The 18,381-nt window shown below is 24.9% G+C and overlaps 1 protein-coding gene across 1 annotated transcript; it reads right to left on the bottom strand.

Annotated features, from left to right (window-relative positions):
- Positions 1 to 724: 724 nt before the first annotated feature.
- LOC145842231 (lysophospholipid acyltransferase 5-like) lies at positions 725 to 17,828 on the bottom strand. The gene is made up of 13 exons (XM_082949648.1): positions 17,761 to 17,828; positions 15,864 to 15,971; positions 15,367 to 15,473; positions 13,645 to 13,747; positions 9,888 to 9,928; positions 8,535 to 8,642; positions 6,173 to 6,246; positions 5,269 to 5,377; positions 4,827 to 4,913; positions 3,535 to 3,701; positions 2,903 to 3,050; positions 1,789 to 1,947; positions 725 to 1,425 (listed from the first exon to the last, which is right to left on the bottom strand). The coding sequence occupies exons 1-13, from the start codon at positions 17,804 to 17,806 to the stop codon at positions 1,279 to 1,281; spliced, it is 1,404 nt and encodes a 467-aa protein (XP_082805774.1). The 5' UTR covers positions 17,807 to 17,828; the 3' UTR covers positions 725 to 1,278.
- Between the last annotated feature and the right edge of the window lie 553 nt (positions 17,829 to 18,381).

Here is an 18,381-nt window from a genome sequence, read left to right as displayed (position 1 = left end):
CCCAGGTTCAATATAAGTTTTAAAACCACCCTTAAATACGCTGATAACCTTTTAACTTTGCTCTTCACCGTCAACTTCAGAATATCTAGTGTAAGTTTTTTTGTTGCCTTATGGTCTCTTACAGCTCCCTTACAACCTACGGACCTCATTTTGGTCCCTTAGGGGAGCATACAACCTACTTTGGGAAACCCTGATCTGGATTAAGTTTTATATCTCCCGTATATTGTAACTAAAACTTTACTTTTTACTTTTCATTACAAATTCAATATTAATTAGCATAAATTAGTTGTTGTTGCCTTAGTAATTTTCACTCTTTTATAGCCCCTTTACTAAACATTTCCCAAACTTACTGAAATCTTCCAAAAAGGAGTCGCCCCCTTTGACAACTCTACATAAAATTTATTGTTTTTTTCGTCTATTAAATTTGAAAACATCAAAAGTTAGATCAGTATAAAAATATACATTACATACTAGATATTAAAAAGTTATTAGATTATAAAAAAAATCAATTATTCTTAGTTGGAAATACTTTATCCAACTATTTATTTGTTTAAAAAAGTGTTCATATACATAATTTTTACAAGACCTATACTGTAAAAACTTAAAATTTTACTTAAGTTTAAATATATTACAACAAAAACTAATACTTTAAAATTATACCAAGAAATAATTTGTATTTACAAACAAAACAAGAAACACTATACGGTATTCGAAATTTCGTAGTCTTTATTATACCAAGCTCATATTAAAAATGTGTGTACCGAAAACAGAAAAATCAACAAAAGAATGAAAGAATATAAAACTTTGTCATCTGCCAAGCTTTAGTTTGTTAAAAGCAGAGGTATAGTGAAAAAATATACACGCATCTGTTTCCAACAAGCATTTCAAGGTAAAATCAAATATAGTACTCAATTGGCTCAAAGTTAAAAGCAGCGAACGCAGAACTGCAGGTAAAAGTTTTAAAAAAAACTTGTAAAAACAAGCCTGAATTGATGCTCACAGGTGGAGAACCTCTAATGTGTACTAGAATAGTCCTGAAAAGTTCTTACTTAAAAATTAAAATTCATTCTCACTGAAATGAAATGTAGTTTTTAAAGAAAGTAATAGTTTATAAATCATGCTTTGCTTATAGGCATGCTAAAGTTGTATTATTTAATCTTTAAAAGTTAAGCTCAATAAAATCATCTAATTAAAACTTTTATATAAAATAAACACACGAATGAACGACGTGGTATAACGAGCATTCAATACTTATTTTCAGAAAAAAAAAAGTAAATTCTAATCTGTTTTAATCCTTCCATCTGTGTTGCCCGCATCGGTTTTGTCACGTGACTTGAAGAGGTAACACGTGACGTTGATCGTTTGAGCCAACAGGAACAGCGCAAGGTACATCACGTGACCTAGCCAGTACAATTCCGAGTAGACCTGAAAAAATTGAATCTAAACACCAAAAACTGTAAGTTTGCATCTTTTTTTTCGTTAAATAAATTAGTTTGATTTTTTTTTGCTATTTTAGCCTTAATTCTTACATTAAGTACCTTATTATTTGTTTAGTTTCATCTACCTAAAAATAGTTTTAAATAATAGGAGTTTTAAATGATAACTTTTGATAGTGAAATACAACTTATATCTTTCTATTCCCTAAAAGTGTTAATATATGTGTGAATACAACTTTTGTAATAACTTTTTTTTCAAGTAAATAAATCAAAAGTATTGTAAGTAATTTACAGTATAACTTATCAAGTGCTGGAAATGGATTCGATAAAATAAAAACAGGTATAAACGAACTGGTGAAAACTTGTGCCACATTAAAAGACTGAAGTCAATAGTGGCGTATCCGAAGAAAAAGTGAACATAAATAAATCCAACAATATTGCTAAAAATTTCTCCGCTGGCAGTGCTCAAGAACTTTTTCACAAAATCAATTTTGTTCAAGCTTTTGATTATCTGTAAAAAATACAACAACATAAAAATGACTCTACTTCAAAAACTAATATAATTTCAAAACAGCAACCTTTCATGTTTTTTGACAAGTAAGTCTACTACAAAAACAGTACTCGCTATAATTAAAACTAAAAATAACTAAAGATTTTTATTAAATATTTTAAAAATTTTACAACTACATTATTCTTAGAACTAGTGTTTTAAATTTTGCTACTTTTAACCAAAATAAATTTCATTAAACAAAAAAAAACTTTTGCTTAAAATAATGATTATGTACGATTACACCGTTAATTTTTTATATATGTTATTGATTAGTTAGTGAACAACTTTTTTTTTTAAGTTATTTACTTATTGGGATTTTTTTATTAAAGAGGTTAAAATGGTAACATAGAATTTTTATTAAATCCGTTTATTGATAAAACTATTTAGTTCAATAATAATAACTAATGGTTATTAAGTAAAATTTGAAAAAAAAAATCTAATTATTTTTTACTAAAGCTTGATTATAATGAATATTATACTTGTCGTTTTAAAACATTAAGTTGTTTTACACGAATAAAATGAAACTCGTCCACTTAATAAAATTTACAAGTTAAGTCAATTAAACATTTTAATTAGGCTTATTTTTTATCGAAGTCTTAAGCTTTACAATACAATGTTTGAGTTACGAAATTTAGCTCTCTTAAACTGTTCTGTTTAAAATTATATTTATACCTGTGTACAGATTTGTTGAAAAACTTTTACCAAATACTTTACGCTTTGAAGCAAACATTATACAAATATACTTGGAAGAAACTTTTGGATTTTTATCAACCATTACTATCAAAAGAAATACAAAAAACTATTATTGAACAGTGCTGAAAATGTTTCCTTAGCACAGATGGCATACTTTTAAGAACACGTGACAAGAAAAAAACACAAGGACTTCAACAACCTCCTTTATCAAACTCACACCAACCTGCTTTTCGGTGTTCAACGCGACGAACTGGTAGGCGAAGGCGGTGAAGTAGCCGAAGTAGAAGCCGTGCCACACCGCCAGGAACATCAGCACGATGAACTGGGAGAGGGCGCGCGCGTTGAGGAACCTCAGTCTCCTGTGGATGTACCTGCGATAAGATTATGACGTAACAAATGAGCCTGATCGGTTGCTATGGAGAGCTAGCTGGTCGAAAAGTTTGAATCATTTTCAAATTTTTAAGAGACTACTGTGACTTTTTTAAATAAGCTAATCAAAAATTTTTGTGTCTAGTTTTCAGTCTCATAAAAAAAAACATTGTTAAGGTTAAACTACAATAAGAATTAAAACTATAATATGTGACTAGCAGTGACAAAATTTACGTTGAAGACCAGTGTGTGTAATCTAAGCTTTAAAAATCTATATCATTATCAATAATAAATTTTTAATTAAAATAAAAGCTAACAAGACAGTTTACTAGGATACACTTATATTTATCTTAAGATTCTACAACTTCACCAAGTTTGTTATAATACATAAACAAACTTGTAAAAAACAATTTTCAACGCCTTTAGTCAAGGACAAAATTTACGACTTTTGGGGCTTCACTTACAAAATTATTTTTTAACTACAACCTGAGCACCCATCCGTTGGTGTTGATGTTGTAGCACGGGATGACGTGCTGGAACCTGGTTATTTTGAAGAATTGCCACATCTTCGAGTTGATCACCGCGCCGAACCCGACCTCATCCTTGTCCGCATCGTACTCGTCCGATATGCCGATTATCACGCAGCTGAACTCCTATAGAAAAAATAATAAAGGAGATTTTTTCAGCTGTTTCTTTTTTTCGCAAAAGTTATAAAATTTGGGTAGACTGGTTTACATTTTCAACAGCTTAATACTACCAAGCTTTTATTCTTATTTTAATCAGTTTTCAATTTAATTATTTTTCTTAAGTATACAAATATAGTTACCAATATTTAGTATAACACTTAAAACTGTTTCATTAGTTTTTGATTTTCTGATGACAATAATTACTCTTATACTATTTTCAATATTAAGTTAACTTACTAGTCAAGACCTGTATTTCTCAAAGGGTTAATAGTAGTGCTCACAGAAAGTATGATGAAAAGAAAAAATAGTTTATAAATTATAAACATTCTATCTTATCTCTTTTCCATAACTACTTTGCTAGTTTTAGTAATTCTATTATATTTAGTAGCCAAAGGTGTTTAACAACAATTGTTTTTGTATTGAAAAGAGAATACTTAATTACCTAGTTTACATTTAGTAATTAAGTGTGCTCAGTTGGTCAACGAACAAATATCAAGTTAGTTTATTTCATGAATATAGGTATATGTCTATTTTGAAAGAAAACCTTTTTAATTAAGTTTTTGTTTAAAAAGACCTATATATTAATCTGATTAAATTATATAAATACATTAACGACTATTATAATTTTAAACTAATAGTTATTAAATTTAGGATTAAAAAATGCATTAAGAATTATTTAAGAATAAAAGGTTTAAAAGATATTAATAAATATTTTACACAAAATAAATAAGAGCACTACTTAAAAAACTTTAGTCTAATCTAAAGTTTATAAATATTATAAATTTGAATATTGTTTTCAAAAAAGTTTTTAGCGTTCACAAAATAGAGATAAATTTAATAACAAGAAGATAATTTATAATTTTGATTTATTAATTTTGTCTATCTTATATTAAATAAAAAACTAGTTCACAGTCAGTAAAAATTTACGTAAAATCATAAAATAAATAATCTAGTTTAGAAAACTTTAAACTTAATTTTCATTCACGAAAACTTTCTGAAGTTAGAAAATATAGATTTTTCATGAAAAGTATGTTTGCCTTAAAACTAAGTAAAATAACTAGTTTTTTTTTTTACTTATTCAATGAAACTCACATTGATACACCATAGCGCCATGTATGTCAAAATTTTCATGTGGCCAGTGACCAATATATAACCCCATTTTTCCATGAACGTATATTCCTGTTTCAAATTTTATAGAATTTAGCGTTTACTTTGAAAAAATCAAAAAAGTAGGTAATAAAAAGGTTTTATGAACTTTATTTTTTTGATTATACTAGTTCTAGTACATAAAATTTTAATAATTTATAACAAGTAAAGTATTTATTGATTTGAAGCAAATTAAATCACACATCGAATTCTAATTGTTTGATGTTTTTTATTATCAAAATTATAATATTTACTAGCTCTTACGCATACTAAAAACATATTCTAGTAACGCTAAAACAGGTATTTTAAAAAATCTGGTACAAAGACAGAAACCCTAGGCTTCATTTGTTAAAATCGAAAAAAATAAAAACATGCCAGGTCGACAAACTTTGAAAGCGGGGTCGCTGTAGAAAGAAATGTCAAATGTTTTGCCCAAAACCAGTATACTCGCCAGTACAGAAGTTCCTGCCAAAAACTTGCTGATTGCTTCCTTGTACCTGGTCAGTAAATGTTTAATAAATAAACTTATTTAATTTTATTCTGCTCTTTTCTAAAATATTTCCAACAAACAATTTCTGGCTAGTATATAAAAGTTTAAACATTTCGATAAGTATAAAAGAAAAATAAATTAAACAATAGAAAAAAATTGAAACTAATCAGGAATGTACAATTGTATCAATATTACTTTGATTAAACTTTTTAATAGTAATTGAACTTTAAAATTATTAATTAACTAAAATGCTATAAAATTTACTCTTTATAAAAACATTGACTTAGTAAATAAGTCAACACTTTTAGCTGAGTAAAAAATATCAGTCTATAAATTATTAAAATCCATTAACTGTTAGAAGAAGGATTGCAGTTTAGTTTTTACAAAACTTAAATTCAACAAACAAGTAATTGATTTTTACAATTACTTATATCTAGAAGTTAGAGTAAAAGTGAAAAACTTTTCTAGTCGGCAGGCCAGATTTGTCGGTTTAAACACTTTTACAGGGTGGACTTGAAAAAACATTTATAAAATTGTACTATAAAGTTTAGAAAATTAAAAAAAAAAATTATATCAAGTAACTATTCAATAATAGCTACTGTGCACTAAAGATCGAATTAAGAACACAATTTAGTTTATAATAATTTAGGGTATTTTTATAAAATAACTCTCTATTTTTGTTTTGCACAAAATTTTTTAAGCGTCTGTTAGTAGTTCAGTTTCTGCCTCCGGACCGTACGTTGCAAACAGCCATAATAAAAAGTTTAAAAATATTAAAAACTTTTATTGCAAATATGAAAACCTTTCAGTATTTGTTACTTTTCCATCAGGTATCAATTTTCCTTCCACGAGATTTCTCAATCTTGTCAATGGAAACTAAAAAATAAAAATATATTGAAAAGTTAAGATTGAACTAAAGCTGTTAAAATGAACTGTATTTAAAATAATATTATTTAGGTTTATTTAAAGAAGTAAATTTCGACTAAAAAATTAACTAAATAATCAAGTTTAAGAAAGTTTTAGAAAAGTAAATTTTAATAAATAGTTTACTTGAATCTTGGCTACTATCAACACTGTAATCGAACATACACTTAGACTTTCATTGCCCATTACTTTGGTACAAAATAGCATAATTGCTGTTTTCAATCATAAGAACTTTTTGCTAAACATTTTTAATAATCTTTTCAACAAGGCAAACATGATTGAAAGTAAACAGGGTGGCCACTTTTTTTTGCAACTTTTCTCTAGGTTTTCAAAATTTTTCAGAACTTCTCCCAGGTTTTTAAAAGTGAATCGTTTTTTGACCATTTTTAGTAGTAAGTTAATTTTAAATATGGAGTTTTTTGGTAGATTTAGACTACTTAAACGATACAGTATTACTATATTATCCTTGTTTTATTCTATTGCAACCTGTACTAACATTTGTAACCAATTTTTTCAAAGTTCTTCTCATGTGATTGTTCAAAAGTTTTTATGTTGATATATATATATAAATAAATAAATAATCATAAATAGCCATAATCTAGTTTAAATTTGTTGTTTGTTTTAATTGATAATTTTTTTATTTATAATTATCATACAATAAGATATACAGGACACACAATTTCAATAAAACTAGATATACTTCGAGCAATTCTCATCAGTAGAGTACAAAGCTAGCAAGAGATATAATTTTACAAACTTATATAATAACCAAGTAATCATAAAGTAATCTAGTGATAAATAGAAGACAAAAGCAATTAGTAACAATTAAAATAATTTAAGTTTACTTACATCTCTAACTGTAATGAGTATATAACATTTTATAACTACTCATTGGGCATAAAACACTGCATTAGACTTTTTTAAATTTCTCTTGCTCTTATTTTTATTTTGCTTATAAATTTCTCTTAATCTAAACACTCTTTAAGTTGCATCAGAAATAGTTTCTTGTTGACTGATTCTACATACTTGACATTCAAAACAATGAAAACAAATTTAGAAAGTTTTTTTTTTTCAGTAATAGTTTACAGTAACCTCTCGCTTATTTACGCATATTGAGTCCACAGAAAAAGTGCGTAAAGATATGAGAGATCGTAAATATACGAGAGGTACCAAATATTTTTACTTTAATGGCTTTTAGTTAAAAGCAGACTGGGGACTTTCCTACTTATAACAATTTCTTTACTTTATTTATAAACATTAAAACAAAAGATAAAACTATACATACATTAATAAAAAAAAAGGATTTAGATTTATTTTTAGTAATTATACTTGTAGAAAAGTTTTACTACATTTTATTTTAAGTAGATTTTGTCTTAGTCTTTATTTAAATGTGACTTATTTGATACTTAACATTTATATTCTAGTCTACTAAGCATTTTCAAATTATAATTAAGCATTTGTTTACAACTAAGAAATGGTGTGGTGTCTATATTAAAATTCCTGTTGCTTTATTTGTATATAGGGCAAGAGTGTTGTACTATTTATTTGTGTTTTAAACTCTCATTGTTTAATTATACTTTCATTATTTAACACAGTCATACTTCTTTCAGAATTTTAATTTAATTTCTTATTGTTAATATAATTTTTGATACACTGAGGTATAGCTAAATGTTTATCAATTAGTCAAAGAACATAAGTTACAAAGTCTAAAGATATAGAGAGGTGAAATAGTGTTTAAAAACATTTTTTAAAATAAAAATATACAATTAACCTAATTTGTGTAATATTAAAAAAACTTAAATTTTTATTTTTTGAATTTTTTGGAATTCTAAAATGCGTAACTAAACGAGAGTGCGTAACGTCTTGAGTGCGTAAAGATGTGAGAGGTTACTGTAATTAATAATTGATAAATTATTGATAAATTATTAATTAAATGTTGTAATACACAATTTTTAAGTCTAAAAATTACTGCTATTATTATATAAAATTTGTTTAAAAAAAAAATATTTTGAATAACAGGTTTTTCCATTATTTTTTGTACAGAATTCCTAATTTTTCCAGGTTTTTTTTTTTTAATTTATTAAATTCCAGGTTTTTCAAGATTTGCAGTTTTTTTGCAACCCAGTGTAAATGATAATACATCTACAAATTCAATTATTTTTTATAAGATACTAAAAACTATAAACATTGGGAAAAGATTACTACATAATAAATATATACAACTAATTAAAGTGTGTTACCTGAGGTCCAATAAGAAAAGCGCTGGGGAAAAACGCGTACACGTGCATTTCGAAGAGGTTTGGAACAGAGTAAATGGCTCTTGACTTTTGATCATCCGTGATGTTTTCCTGTGGAAAACTGTGTGCTTCAAATATTTTTTTTTAAACTGCATGACTACCCAATAATAACTTTGCTTTGAATTAAGTAAAACGTTCTTTTTTGACCTATTTTAGATCTTTTGTACGCCTAACACTTGCTTTAAAAAACGTTACAGCAAAGCTTTATTTTTAACTTTACTTAGTTTACGTTAACAACGAAATTTGCTTTATTCAATATTTCAGTATTGATTACTTAATAGTACAAACTTTAAAAGGCGACCAGAAAACTAAAATTACTTGTTGTATCTTTAAGTGAATTACAAAAACAGTCTTTACTTTAAAAACTCAGTGAAATTTATTCAAGTATTTTGTTTAATTTATTACAATTTCTGATAAACTAGTAACTAGTGCTCTTTTTTAATTCGAGTCTATATCGTAAAACAGAAATTGATTTTGTATTCTTACTAAATGTGCTAGCAATATTAATAAATACTTTTCAAAACATAACATATTCATTTCCTACAGTAGTATTTCGATAGTGTAACTAAGATGTTAACAGCTAAAAAAATAGGTAAAGTAAAATTTAAATTATTTTATTAAATTTTATTTTAGAATAATTGAATTTTTATTTTATTAATGTTAGAACAACTTTTTAATTTGGTTTATAGAAAACATATAATATTAACAACTGTTCAATGTTTGTAATATTTTTTGTTGATTAAGTGAAAAATACAAAGTTTATCTCAAAGTTTAAAATATTTTAAACATAAAACATTTTTTGGATATAAAGACTTAAAAACGCATACTTGTTTAGTTGTAACGGTTTTTGGTAGGAAACTGAAAACAATTTCTACATCTAAATTTTAAAAACACTTTATACAACATTCTGTTTATAAACTTTACAAAACTTTATTATCTCTAACCCAATATGCAGCTAAGTTAGTTCAAACAAGTATTAACAATTTGCTTCTATATAATTAGCATAAAATTTCAAAAACTTCTGTCTAGTATTGTAAGAAAATGCAATAATAAGTAAGCATAAAACAGCAATTCCATATTTAATTGTTTTGAAAATGAAATGTATCAAAGAAATTCTGATCAGTGTTTTCATGACTGAAAACTTACATTACGTGTATAACTATTTTGTACAAAAATATTACTAAATTGGTGAAAAAGTACTTTACTTAACCATCTGAGTTTAACGCACTCTTTCATATTTTCATATTTAAAAATTTGGTTGTAAAAAAAACTTTAGAAACTAATAAAAAGTTTAACCTTTGAACTTCTTTTTCCATCATAGTAGTCAAAAGCCAATCCTAAAAAAAAAAATTAATGATTGCTTTAACGGTTTTTTTTTACCTTATACATTAAATACTTTAAGTCGTTTTAAATTGATTTGAAAAAATAAACAATAAAAACAATAATTAACGTTCTTTAAACATAAATAACATGTTTATGTAATACAGTATATAAAGCTACTAGGTACAGAATTTTTAAGAGACAGTAATCAACAATGAAACACTGGTAGTCAAAAAAAGTTAACTTGTTTTGACTACTTACTACACATTTGCAAAAAACCCATTGTACTTTAAAAAAATTTATGTTTTGTGGCTTAAAATGTTTTGAGAAAAATCCAGCTTGATTTTAGAGTATAAATAGTAAAATAATATAGTATCGTAGAGAGTAACTTTAAAACTGTAGCCTGTTATTACTTTCTTGATCTAACTTACATTTCCTTTAAAACCATTTGCTTAGGTGGACACGTTAAAAAAATTAAACAGTATAAAACAAAAATTCAAAACTTATGATTTAAACAATTTAGTACAATAGAAATCAATACAGATAAAAATTAAACTTAAAATGTAAAATTAATAACACTTTTTAAGTACTATTTGATTTCAACAACTAAACTATTTGGTTACTATCTAAATAATAAAACTTTATCAAAAAAATTTTAGCCAAAAATATTGAACTTATATTGTTTAACCTAATAAATTAAACCACATTTTATAAAAACTAAATGTAATTTTTACAATTAAGTTTCTCAAGATAAAATTATTCTATATAAATATTAGTTTATAAAGTAGCAACAATGAACACAAAACAGCCTTAATAAATCTATTTTGATTATTATTAACTATTTTGATTAATAAGCAATCCTAAGTGAAAACTAATCTTTGAAGTGAGAACCCAAGGCCATAGATTTTGTTTTGACTTTTTTTAGTGTTGTGTTTTACATAAATAAGTTAGCTACCAGTTACTCCATACTACTATTTAAAATTTTAAGTGGCTTGTGAGAATTAAACGATTTAAGTTTGACAGTTTCATATGGACCTTATGGGGGAAACAAACCAAAAACGCAAAAAAGACTATTTCTTTATTTTCTTCTCAAATTGTTTATTTATCGACAAAAAAACGCTCTTCAGGTCGTACACCACATGGATACCTTTTAACGTATCGTCCAATTTTTTGGAACTTTTTAAAATGTATGTCTAATCTTTATAAACTTTGGAAAATCTTTTGGAAACAATCTGAAAATTTTAATTTTTATTATAAAAAAAATAAGGTTTTTTTTAACTTTTTGGTCATATAACTTAATTTTTATTATTATTTTAAGATTTGTTCCAAAATATTTTTCTAAAAATTGCAAGAACAGTCACTGAAAGTATGAGGTCTTTAGCTCAAAAAATAAAAATAAGATGACTTTTAGTAATTTTAAGTTTCGAAGAAAATCAAAAACTATAAAACCTGAGACCATATGTTTGTACCAAAACTTTTTTTTTAATTACTGTCTCATAAGCTAATTAAAATCTTATACTCTAAAAAGCCTGCTTTGTAGTTTTTAAGCTTTCGTTAAGAGCCAACGTCAATCCTTGTAAATAAGTTGCTGTGTAAAAAATCCGAACTTTGTTATTAAATTTTATTTTAGTATTTGAATAAAGTTTTAGTTTTCAGCCATTTTTATGTGTTGGCAGCTAATGTTTTTATTGAGTTGTTGTTGATGTAAGCTGTTTTTTACACTAACTTTGATAGTGCCAAAATGCATCTGAAAATTTCTTAATTGTCTTTATTAATGTAAATAAAAAAGGTTAGACTACTTATAAATCTGTAGCTATTGTATTTAATTCTATAAAAAGTAACTAGGTTCTATATATAAAAGTAATCCCTTAAGACAGGCCACTAGGGTTACAGCTGGACCCCCTATGCCATAGGTAATCTAACGATTTAAGGCCACAGGGCGCCTATGGCTTTAAATGTAAACTGATTTTTTATTGTAAAACTAACGGAAACTAAGTATTAGAACATTTTTTAAATTCAAGTAAAGGTTGAATCTACCATCAAACTAAAGATAAAGATAGTTAAAGATTGATCTTTCAGTGAATTTTATTTTAAATTTATTTTTTAAATAATGTTTTTAAATGGCATGAGTTTTTCAGAAAACAACTTTAAAACCTCAATATAGCTTGACCTGGTCTGAGTTTTTCACAAATTTCAATCTAGAATAACTTAACAGAAAAAACTTCAACCCTACAAAAATTAAAAATGGATTCATTATATGTATCCCTACCAAAATATTAATCAATAAAAAAATCAAAACGGAAAGTAAAAAACAGTTTTTCATTAGTAAAAAATTTACAAAAAAAATAAATAAATATATATATATATAACAATTAACTTAGTCTAAAAATAAACACAGTTTGAAAAAATTTCAACAAAATCAATCAGAAAATGCTTTGCAGAAAAAAAAATTAATAACTATCTAAACTAGATTGCAAACGAGTGCAAAAAACCCAATCACGGGTGTTTTGAACTCTTACAGTGTTTTCTTACCTTTTCACTTTTCATACTTCAATGGTGCATGCATTTTCATACTATGTTTGACAAAAATAAATGTTAAAGTGATCTATTAACACTACTTATAAATAAGTCTGATTGAAAACTTGTATGAGTATTATAAGACATATATTAGATAATGCTATGAATGATAAAACTAGTAAGCATAATAAAATTAATTAATTTTAGATAAACAGAATTAAAGTTGAATAACAATTTAATTACTTAGAAAGCAGTATTTACGAAATTTTATATTTTAGAAAAAAATAACACAAGTTATTAAAATTATTAAAAAATAGTAATGTATTCCTAATACTGTTCTTTATCTAATAGATTCTTTAATAAATTCAAAATAATCTATAAAAGTTCTGAATACATTTTAAGTTTTAATAATGATCTATTCAAAATTAACAATTTAGTTTTTGTTACTATTTTTAAATAAAAAATCAGAGTTTTCTACAGATCTGGACGAGTAAAATCTTAAAAAAAGTCAACATTTATCAATTTTTAAATAACTATAGTTTTTTTTTTACTTTCTAGACTATTTTTTTAATTCCTAACTTTAAAATCTTTGGATGGCAAGTGTATCAGTCAAAAACGCTTTAACATCATTTCGGACGAATTTTACAATATTTAATTAAAGATAAACTATTTTAAGTTATATAAACCAGTGGTCGTCAAGCTAAACAAAATCTGTGCACCCCAATGTACAATTTTCTCATAATGCCTAGTGCAGGGTTTCCCAAACTTTTTTTTCAAAAGGCCCCCATTTAAAGAAATTAAAAAAGATATGGACACCTCCGAGAAGATTTCTAAAAATACTACCATTAAAAGTGCTTATGACCTTTTTTTTTTTTGCTCTTCATCCAGAGCTCCAAAAAATCTTGTGTAAGTTTCAAATTTTGAATTATTTTTCATGCACACCAAAACAGGTTTCGTGCACACTAAAATAAATTTCGGGCACACTTTAACGACCACTGGTATAATCTTTTATACACTGACTATTCTTTAACAAAAATAAAACTATAAATAAATACTTTTGTGTTTAAGTTAAGCTCTACATAATTGTCATTAATTGAAGTGTCTAAAGAAATTAACAAAAGTGATGTGATGTTATACGTTCTTAAAACTTTATACTAAAAATATATCAGTTTAAGTAAACTTCTAAAGGTATACAATTAAAAAAAATTCAACTAACCGATCAGTCTAAGAACAAGCACGCATTGCGTAGACAGCCAATTGAAAGGGTAGTACCCGTTTTCGTCCTTCACTTGTAAGTAAATACCCAACAAGTAATATCCCTAAGGTTTAATTGATTTATTTTTTACTAACTTTCAATCATACATATTCAGGGTTGCCAAAGGTTCTTTTTAACTTTTACAGATTTTCTAAGTTTTTTAACTCTTTTATAGAACAAGTTTATTGGTCAATTTTAAGCATAAAATTAAATTTAAGGCAAAAAACTGTCTTAAATAGTATAACAACATTGAAAACGTCCTGTAAAGCTATTGAAATGTGTTTTTTAATAAAAAAAAAATTATGATGAATTTTATTACTTTATGATAGATTTTTCCTATGTAATCGAAATTCATTGATTTTCATGTAAAATTCTTTAAAATTCAAGTTTTTTCCAGGTTGTTAATGATTTTTGTTTGAAATTCCAGGTTTTCCGAGGTATCTTTTTTCAAAATTTCTGAAATTCTAGGTTTTTCCAGGATTACAGGTTTATTTGCAACCCTGATATTAAATTCAACACCTTTAAATTTTACAAAAATATTGTAGTTTTTTGAAAACTTAAGCTTATGTTATCCAAATTTAAGATAAAATGGTTTACGTGAATAAAAGATATATATGATTTTTTTAACTGTTCAAAATATAGGTTTAATCGTTTGCTATCAAAATTAAATTCGTTAACACACAAAAACATATGTTGGTACAATAAAGGAAGATTACTTTACAATTTGTTTTTATTTATATGATTTTCTTAACAATATTAAATGTTTTTATACCAATTGACTTTTACTCAAATGTTTATAATGCTTTTAACCCCTGTTTAAGCTTTTTGAAGTTTTTGAATTCATTCTAAAAAAGTAGAACAGAAATTTATAATAAAATATAAACTGAGTAACTATTTCTTACAGTTTAAATATCATTTTAGAAAACTAAACATTTAGAACACTTTAAACTATAATCAAACAAATATTTTTAAGGCAAACCTTCTAAAACTGAAATGACAGATTAATAAAAGAAAAAATAACATAAATAAAACTTTTTTTAAATACTAGATTATGCATATAATATTTTTTCTATTAGATTAAGCAACCTTTTTAATTAATCATCCAGTTTTTAGTAAGGAATTTAACTTATATATAAACTTTTTTAACACTATTTTAATAAAACTGAGTATTACTAAAATGTACTTAAATAAAATACTAATGAATAAGGTATGACGTAGAAGTTATATTAATCAGTCAATTTACTTAGTAATGACACTACATATTATTATAGTTATAATACTAAATAAAAACATTGCAATAACTATATATGACATAATACGTTTGTTTTTAATGTAATAAAATTAAACATTTAACAAATAACAAGAATTAATCAATTAGTCAATTAATTATATTTAAAACTTTCATTTGTAAAAGTTTTAAAACCATCCCACTTTAAATAGTTTTCTGCAATATGTGTTATTTACTCCTTTTTTAGAACTATAGTTTAACAAACTTTATCTTTTTTAATATAAACTAAAAAACTCTAAAAAACTATAAAACGTTTTCGTATAAAATAATGGTATAACAGTAAACTAAATTCCTAATTTTTTTTAGATGGTTTTTCACCAAAAACAAAACTCGCTTTTTCAGCATATCCAAAACGAACACAAAAATCGATAAACGAATTTATGAATTGAACCTACCATCTGAACTACAAACGAGAGAAATATGCAAAGTTTAGTTCCGCCAAAAACGTGCATTAAAATCCATTGCACAGTTATTGCTGCTATCGGGTGTTTGATGTCCCAGCCTGTTTTATAAAATTAAAAAATATATATAGAAATATATTAGTAAAAGTGGTTATTAAATATTTTTCAAACTATTTATCTTCGTATATATATACATATTAAAAACTTTTCATAACTGGTCAAAAGTATTTTTTCAAACTTTAACTTCCCAGTTGCAATAGAAATTACTAATTTCAATTTTAATACTAAACTACATATGTTTTATTCATTCAAATATTTTTGAAGTTTAATGAGTCAGACAAGCTATTTAAGCCAGAATTTTATCTGTATGCATTTCAATACAGCACTTAAAAATTTAATATAGTTAAAGTTAAAGATTTACTTGGATAAACTCAATTTTGAAACTTTTTATAAATTATGAACAAACTTAAAACAATTTATAAATATCTTACCAAAATTCCAATAGAACAATAATAGAGCAGTGGAAATAAAATATATGTATTGGTATAAACTTTTGAACTTCTTGATTAAGTGCAGGTACAAAGTTGATATTGCGTAACCTGTAAAAAAGTAAATTTAAAAAGTTTTTACTATTTTGTTGTGAATTTTTGATTTAAAGGTATTTGCAATTTAAAAGTGTGTGTTGTTTTAGTCTAAAACTATAATCTAAAAATCAGTCAACTATCATTAAACTAAAAATAAAACTCATTTAAATTATAACAGTCATTTAACATCGTATGCTTTAACTTATATTGCAAACTTTTTATACTAACTACATGTTATAAAGTTATAAAGTTCTTATCTGTTGAATAGAAATAATTAATACCACAATGTATGAAATTTACAATAAAAAAAACTACACATAACAATGTTCTGTGCAACAAGAATATTTTATAAGTCAATTTTCAAAATTCGTTTTTAAGTTTTCTAGCCACTATGTTTTTTAAATAATATACGACAGTACACTTTTAAAACTAAATTCAAAAAAAGTATGTCTAAACAACATCTAAAATGTAAAAAAAAAAAATTTTTAACTAATTTTTTAAAACTCAAATTTTGATTGATTGAAAAAAAAAATTATGAAAATACTATTTTGGTTGAACAACAACGTAAATTCATTGTTTGAACGAATTAATTAACATAATGACTGTTTATTTTTCGTAGCACGTTTTTATGAGAAGTAAATATTTCATAAAATAAGTTTTGTGTAATTTTATGTTTTATGCAAAGTAACTTATTTTGAAAATCACTTTAATTAGAAGTACAGACTCAACTTTTAAATTAAAATAAAATAACCAAAGTAAAATTTTTGAAATATTTTGTTTTCACAACAATCTATTAATATCCAAATATATTCTTAATTTAAAAGTATAATAGCGTCTAACTACTTAGTGAGCGCAAGACTTCTTACATTAAGAAAATCATCATATTATTAATATTATAATATTATTAATAATTTTAATATAAAGTTTTACAACGTACCACACAATTGATTCTTAAATTTTATACAAAAACCTTATTTGACAACTATCTTCCAAATTATTTTTCTACGAAGACTCGTTATAAAAAAAAAATAGTAAAGCTTAAACTGTAAAACTTATTAGAAAATTGATTAATAATACTAGAATAAATGTATTTATAGGGATTTAATTAGTCAGCTTTTTTTTTATCTTTAATATCAAACATAGTTAGCTCATTAATTTGAATCTTCAAAAGCTTCTTCAAAGATTTTTAAGCTGCAAAAAGCATCTAGTAACTGAGATAAAAGTTTACAAATTAAGAACTTTTTTATCATGTAATACTATGCAGGGTTGCCAATACTTTTCTGACATTTTTTCCAGGTTTTCTACATTTCTTCCAAGTATTTTAAAGAACAAATCTTTTAGTCCATTTTTATTAAAAAAATAATTTAATAAAAAAAAACTGTCTTAAATCTTATAACAACATTGAAAAGATACTGTAAAGCTACTTTAAACGTGTTTTTAAGGGTATAGGGGTAAATCACTTTGTTCACAATTTGATCTTATTTGATTGATTTTTAATTAAGCTACAAGTTGTTTTTTACAGATTTTTTTAAATCCAAAATAATTTTTGAGATATAGCTGGTCAAAGTTGGAGGGTACATCAGTTTCTTTATGGGAGGTAACTAAAAAAAGCGAAAAAGGACTATTTCCCTTCGTTATCTGAGACAACTATCTCAAACTTTCAGGAAATGTTCTTTGCATTATTTGGAAAATTCTTTCGTGACAATATTTAAAAAATAAATAAAAATTATGAAAAAAAAAATCTTTATTATAATAAAAAACTGTAAAAATCCGTGTTGTAAGCAATACTTAAACTAACACTAACCCGCGTACATAGAAACCAAAAGTTTTTCCGTTGGACCTAGCTCCATACTGAAACTTAAAAGTTATTCTGTACAAGATACCAAATTATTAGAAAGAGATATTAAAGTTAATAACAAACATTATGTGTGAAATTTTAAAAGTTATAAATAACTGAATTAAGGGTGTTGAACAAAACTAGCTTTAAAAATACATATAACAAGTTTTGCTTTAGAAAGTTCACAAAAATATAACTAATTAAAATAAATGATCAATGTTTATCATTTCTGAATGGCTATAAGAATTTGCGACATAGGAATGATTATGTTTTCCAAAAAAAACTCTATATTGTTTAATAATACTATAAAACAAACTAGCATAAAACACAATTAATTACTAACATAGCTTTTAAAAGCTTCTACTTAAAATATTAATAGGTCTATTGATTACTATTTGAACTTTATTTAAAATAAGAATAATCTTATAAACAAAAAATTTTATGGTACATACTCATATTTAAAAACTTAAAATCAATGCTTTTTTTTGCCAGAAAAGTTTTTACAACATTTAATTTTCATATATAAAACTTTATTACAAAAATTAAGGATTTTCAGCAACATCTACTAAACGAAAGACTTTAGTGGTA

The sequence above is a fragment of the Thalia democratica genome, chromosome 8 (genome assembly GCF_965202585.1).
Source record: "Thalia democratica chromosome 8, ktThaDemo2.hap1.1, whole genome shotgun sequence".
Taxonomy (NCBI): domain Eukaryota; kingdom Metazoa; phylum Chordata; class Thaliacea; order Salpida; family Salpidae; genus Thalia; species Thalia democratica.
Note: the sequence above shows the minus strand (reverse complement) of the source record. Positions and strands in the feature narration are given on the sequence as shown.

Bases quoted from the DNA above. Each gene is read 5' to 3' on its own strand.
- LOC145842231 (XM_082949648.1), bottom strand. From the start codon at position 17,806: ATGGAGCTAGGTCCAACGGAAAAACTTTTGGTTTCTATGTACGCGG. The intron at 15,474-15,863 runs GTAAGATATTTA...TTTATAAAACAG, and splicing joins ATTGTTCTATTGGAATTTTG to GCTGGGACATCAAACACCCG. The intron at 1,426-1,788 runs GTTCGTTTATAC...CAATTTTTTCAG, and splicing joins TGTGGCACAAGTTTTCACCA to GTCTACTCGGAATTGTACTG.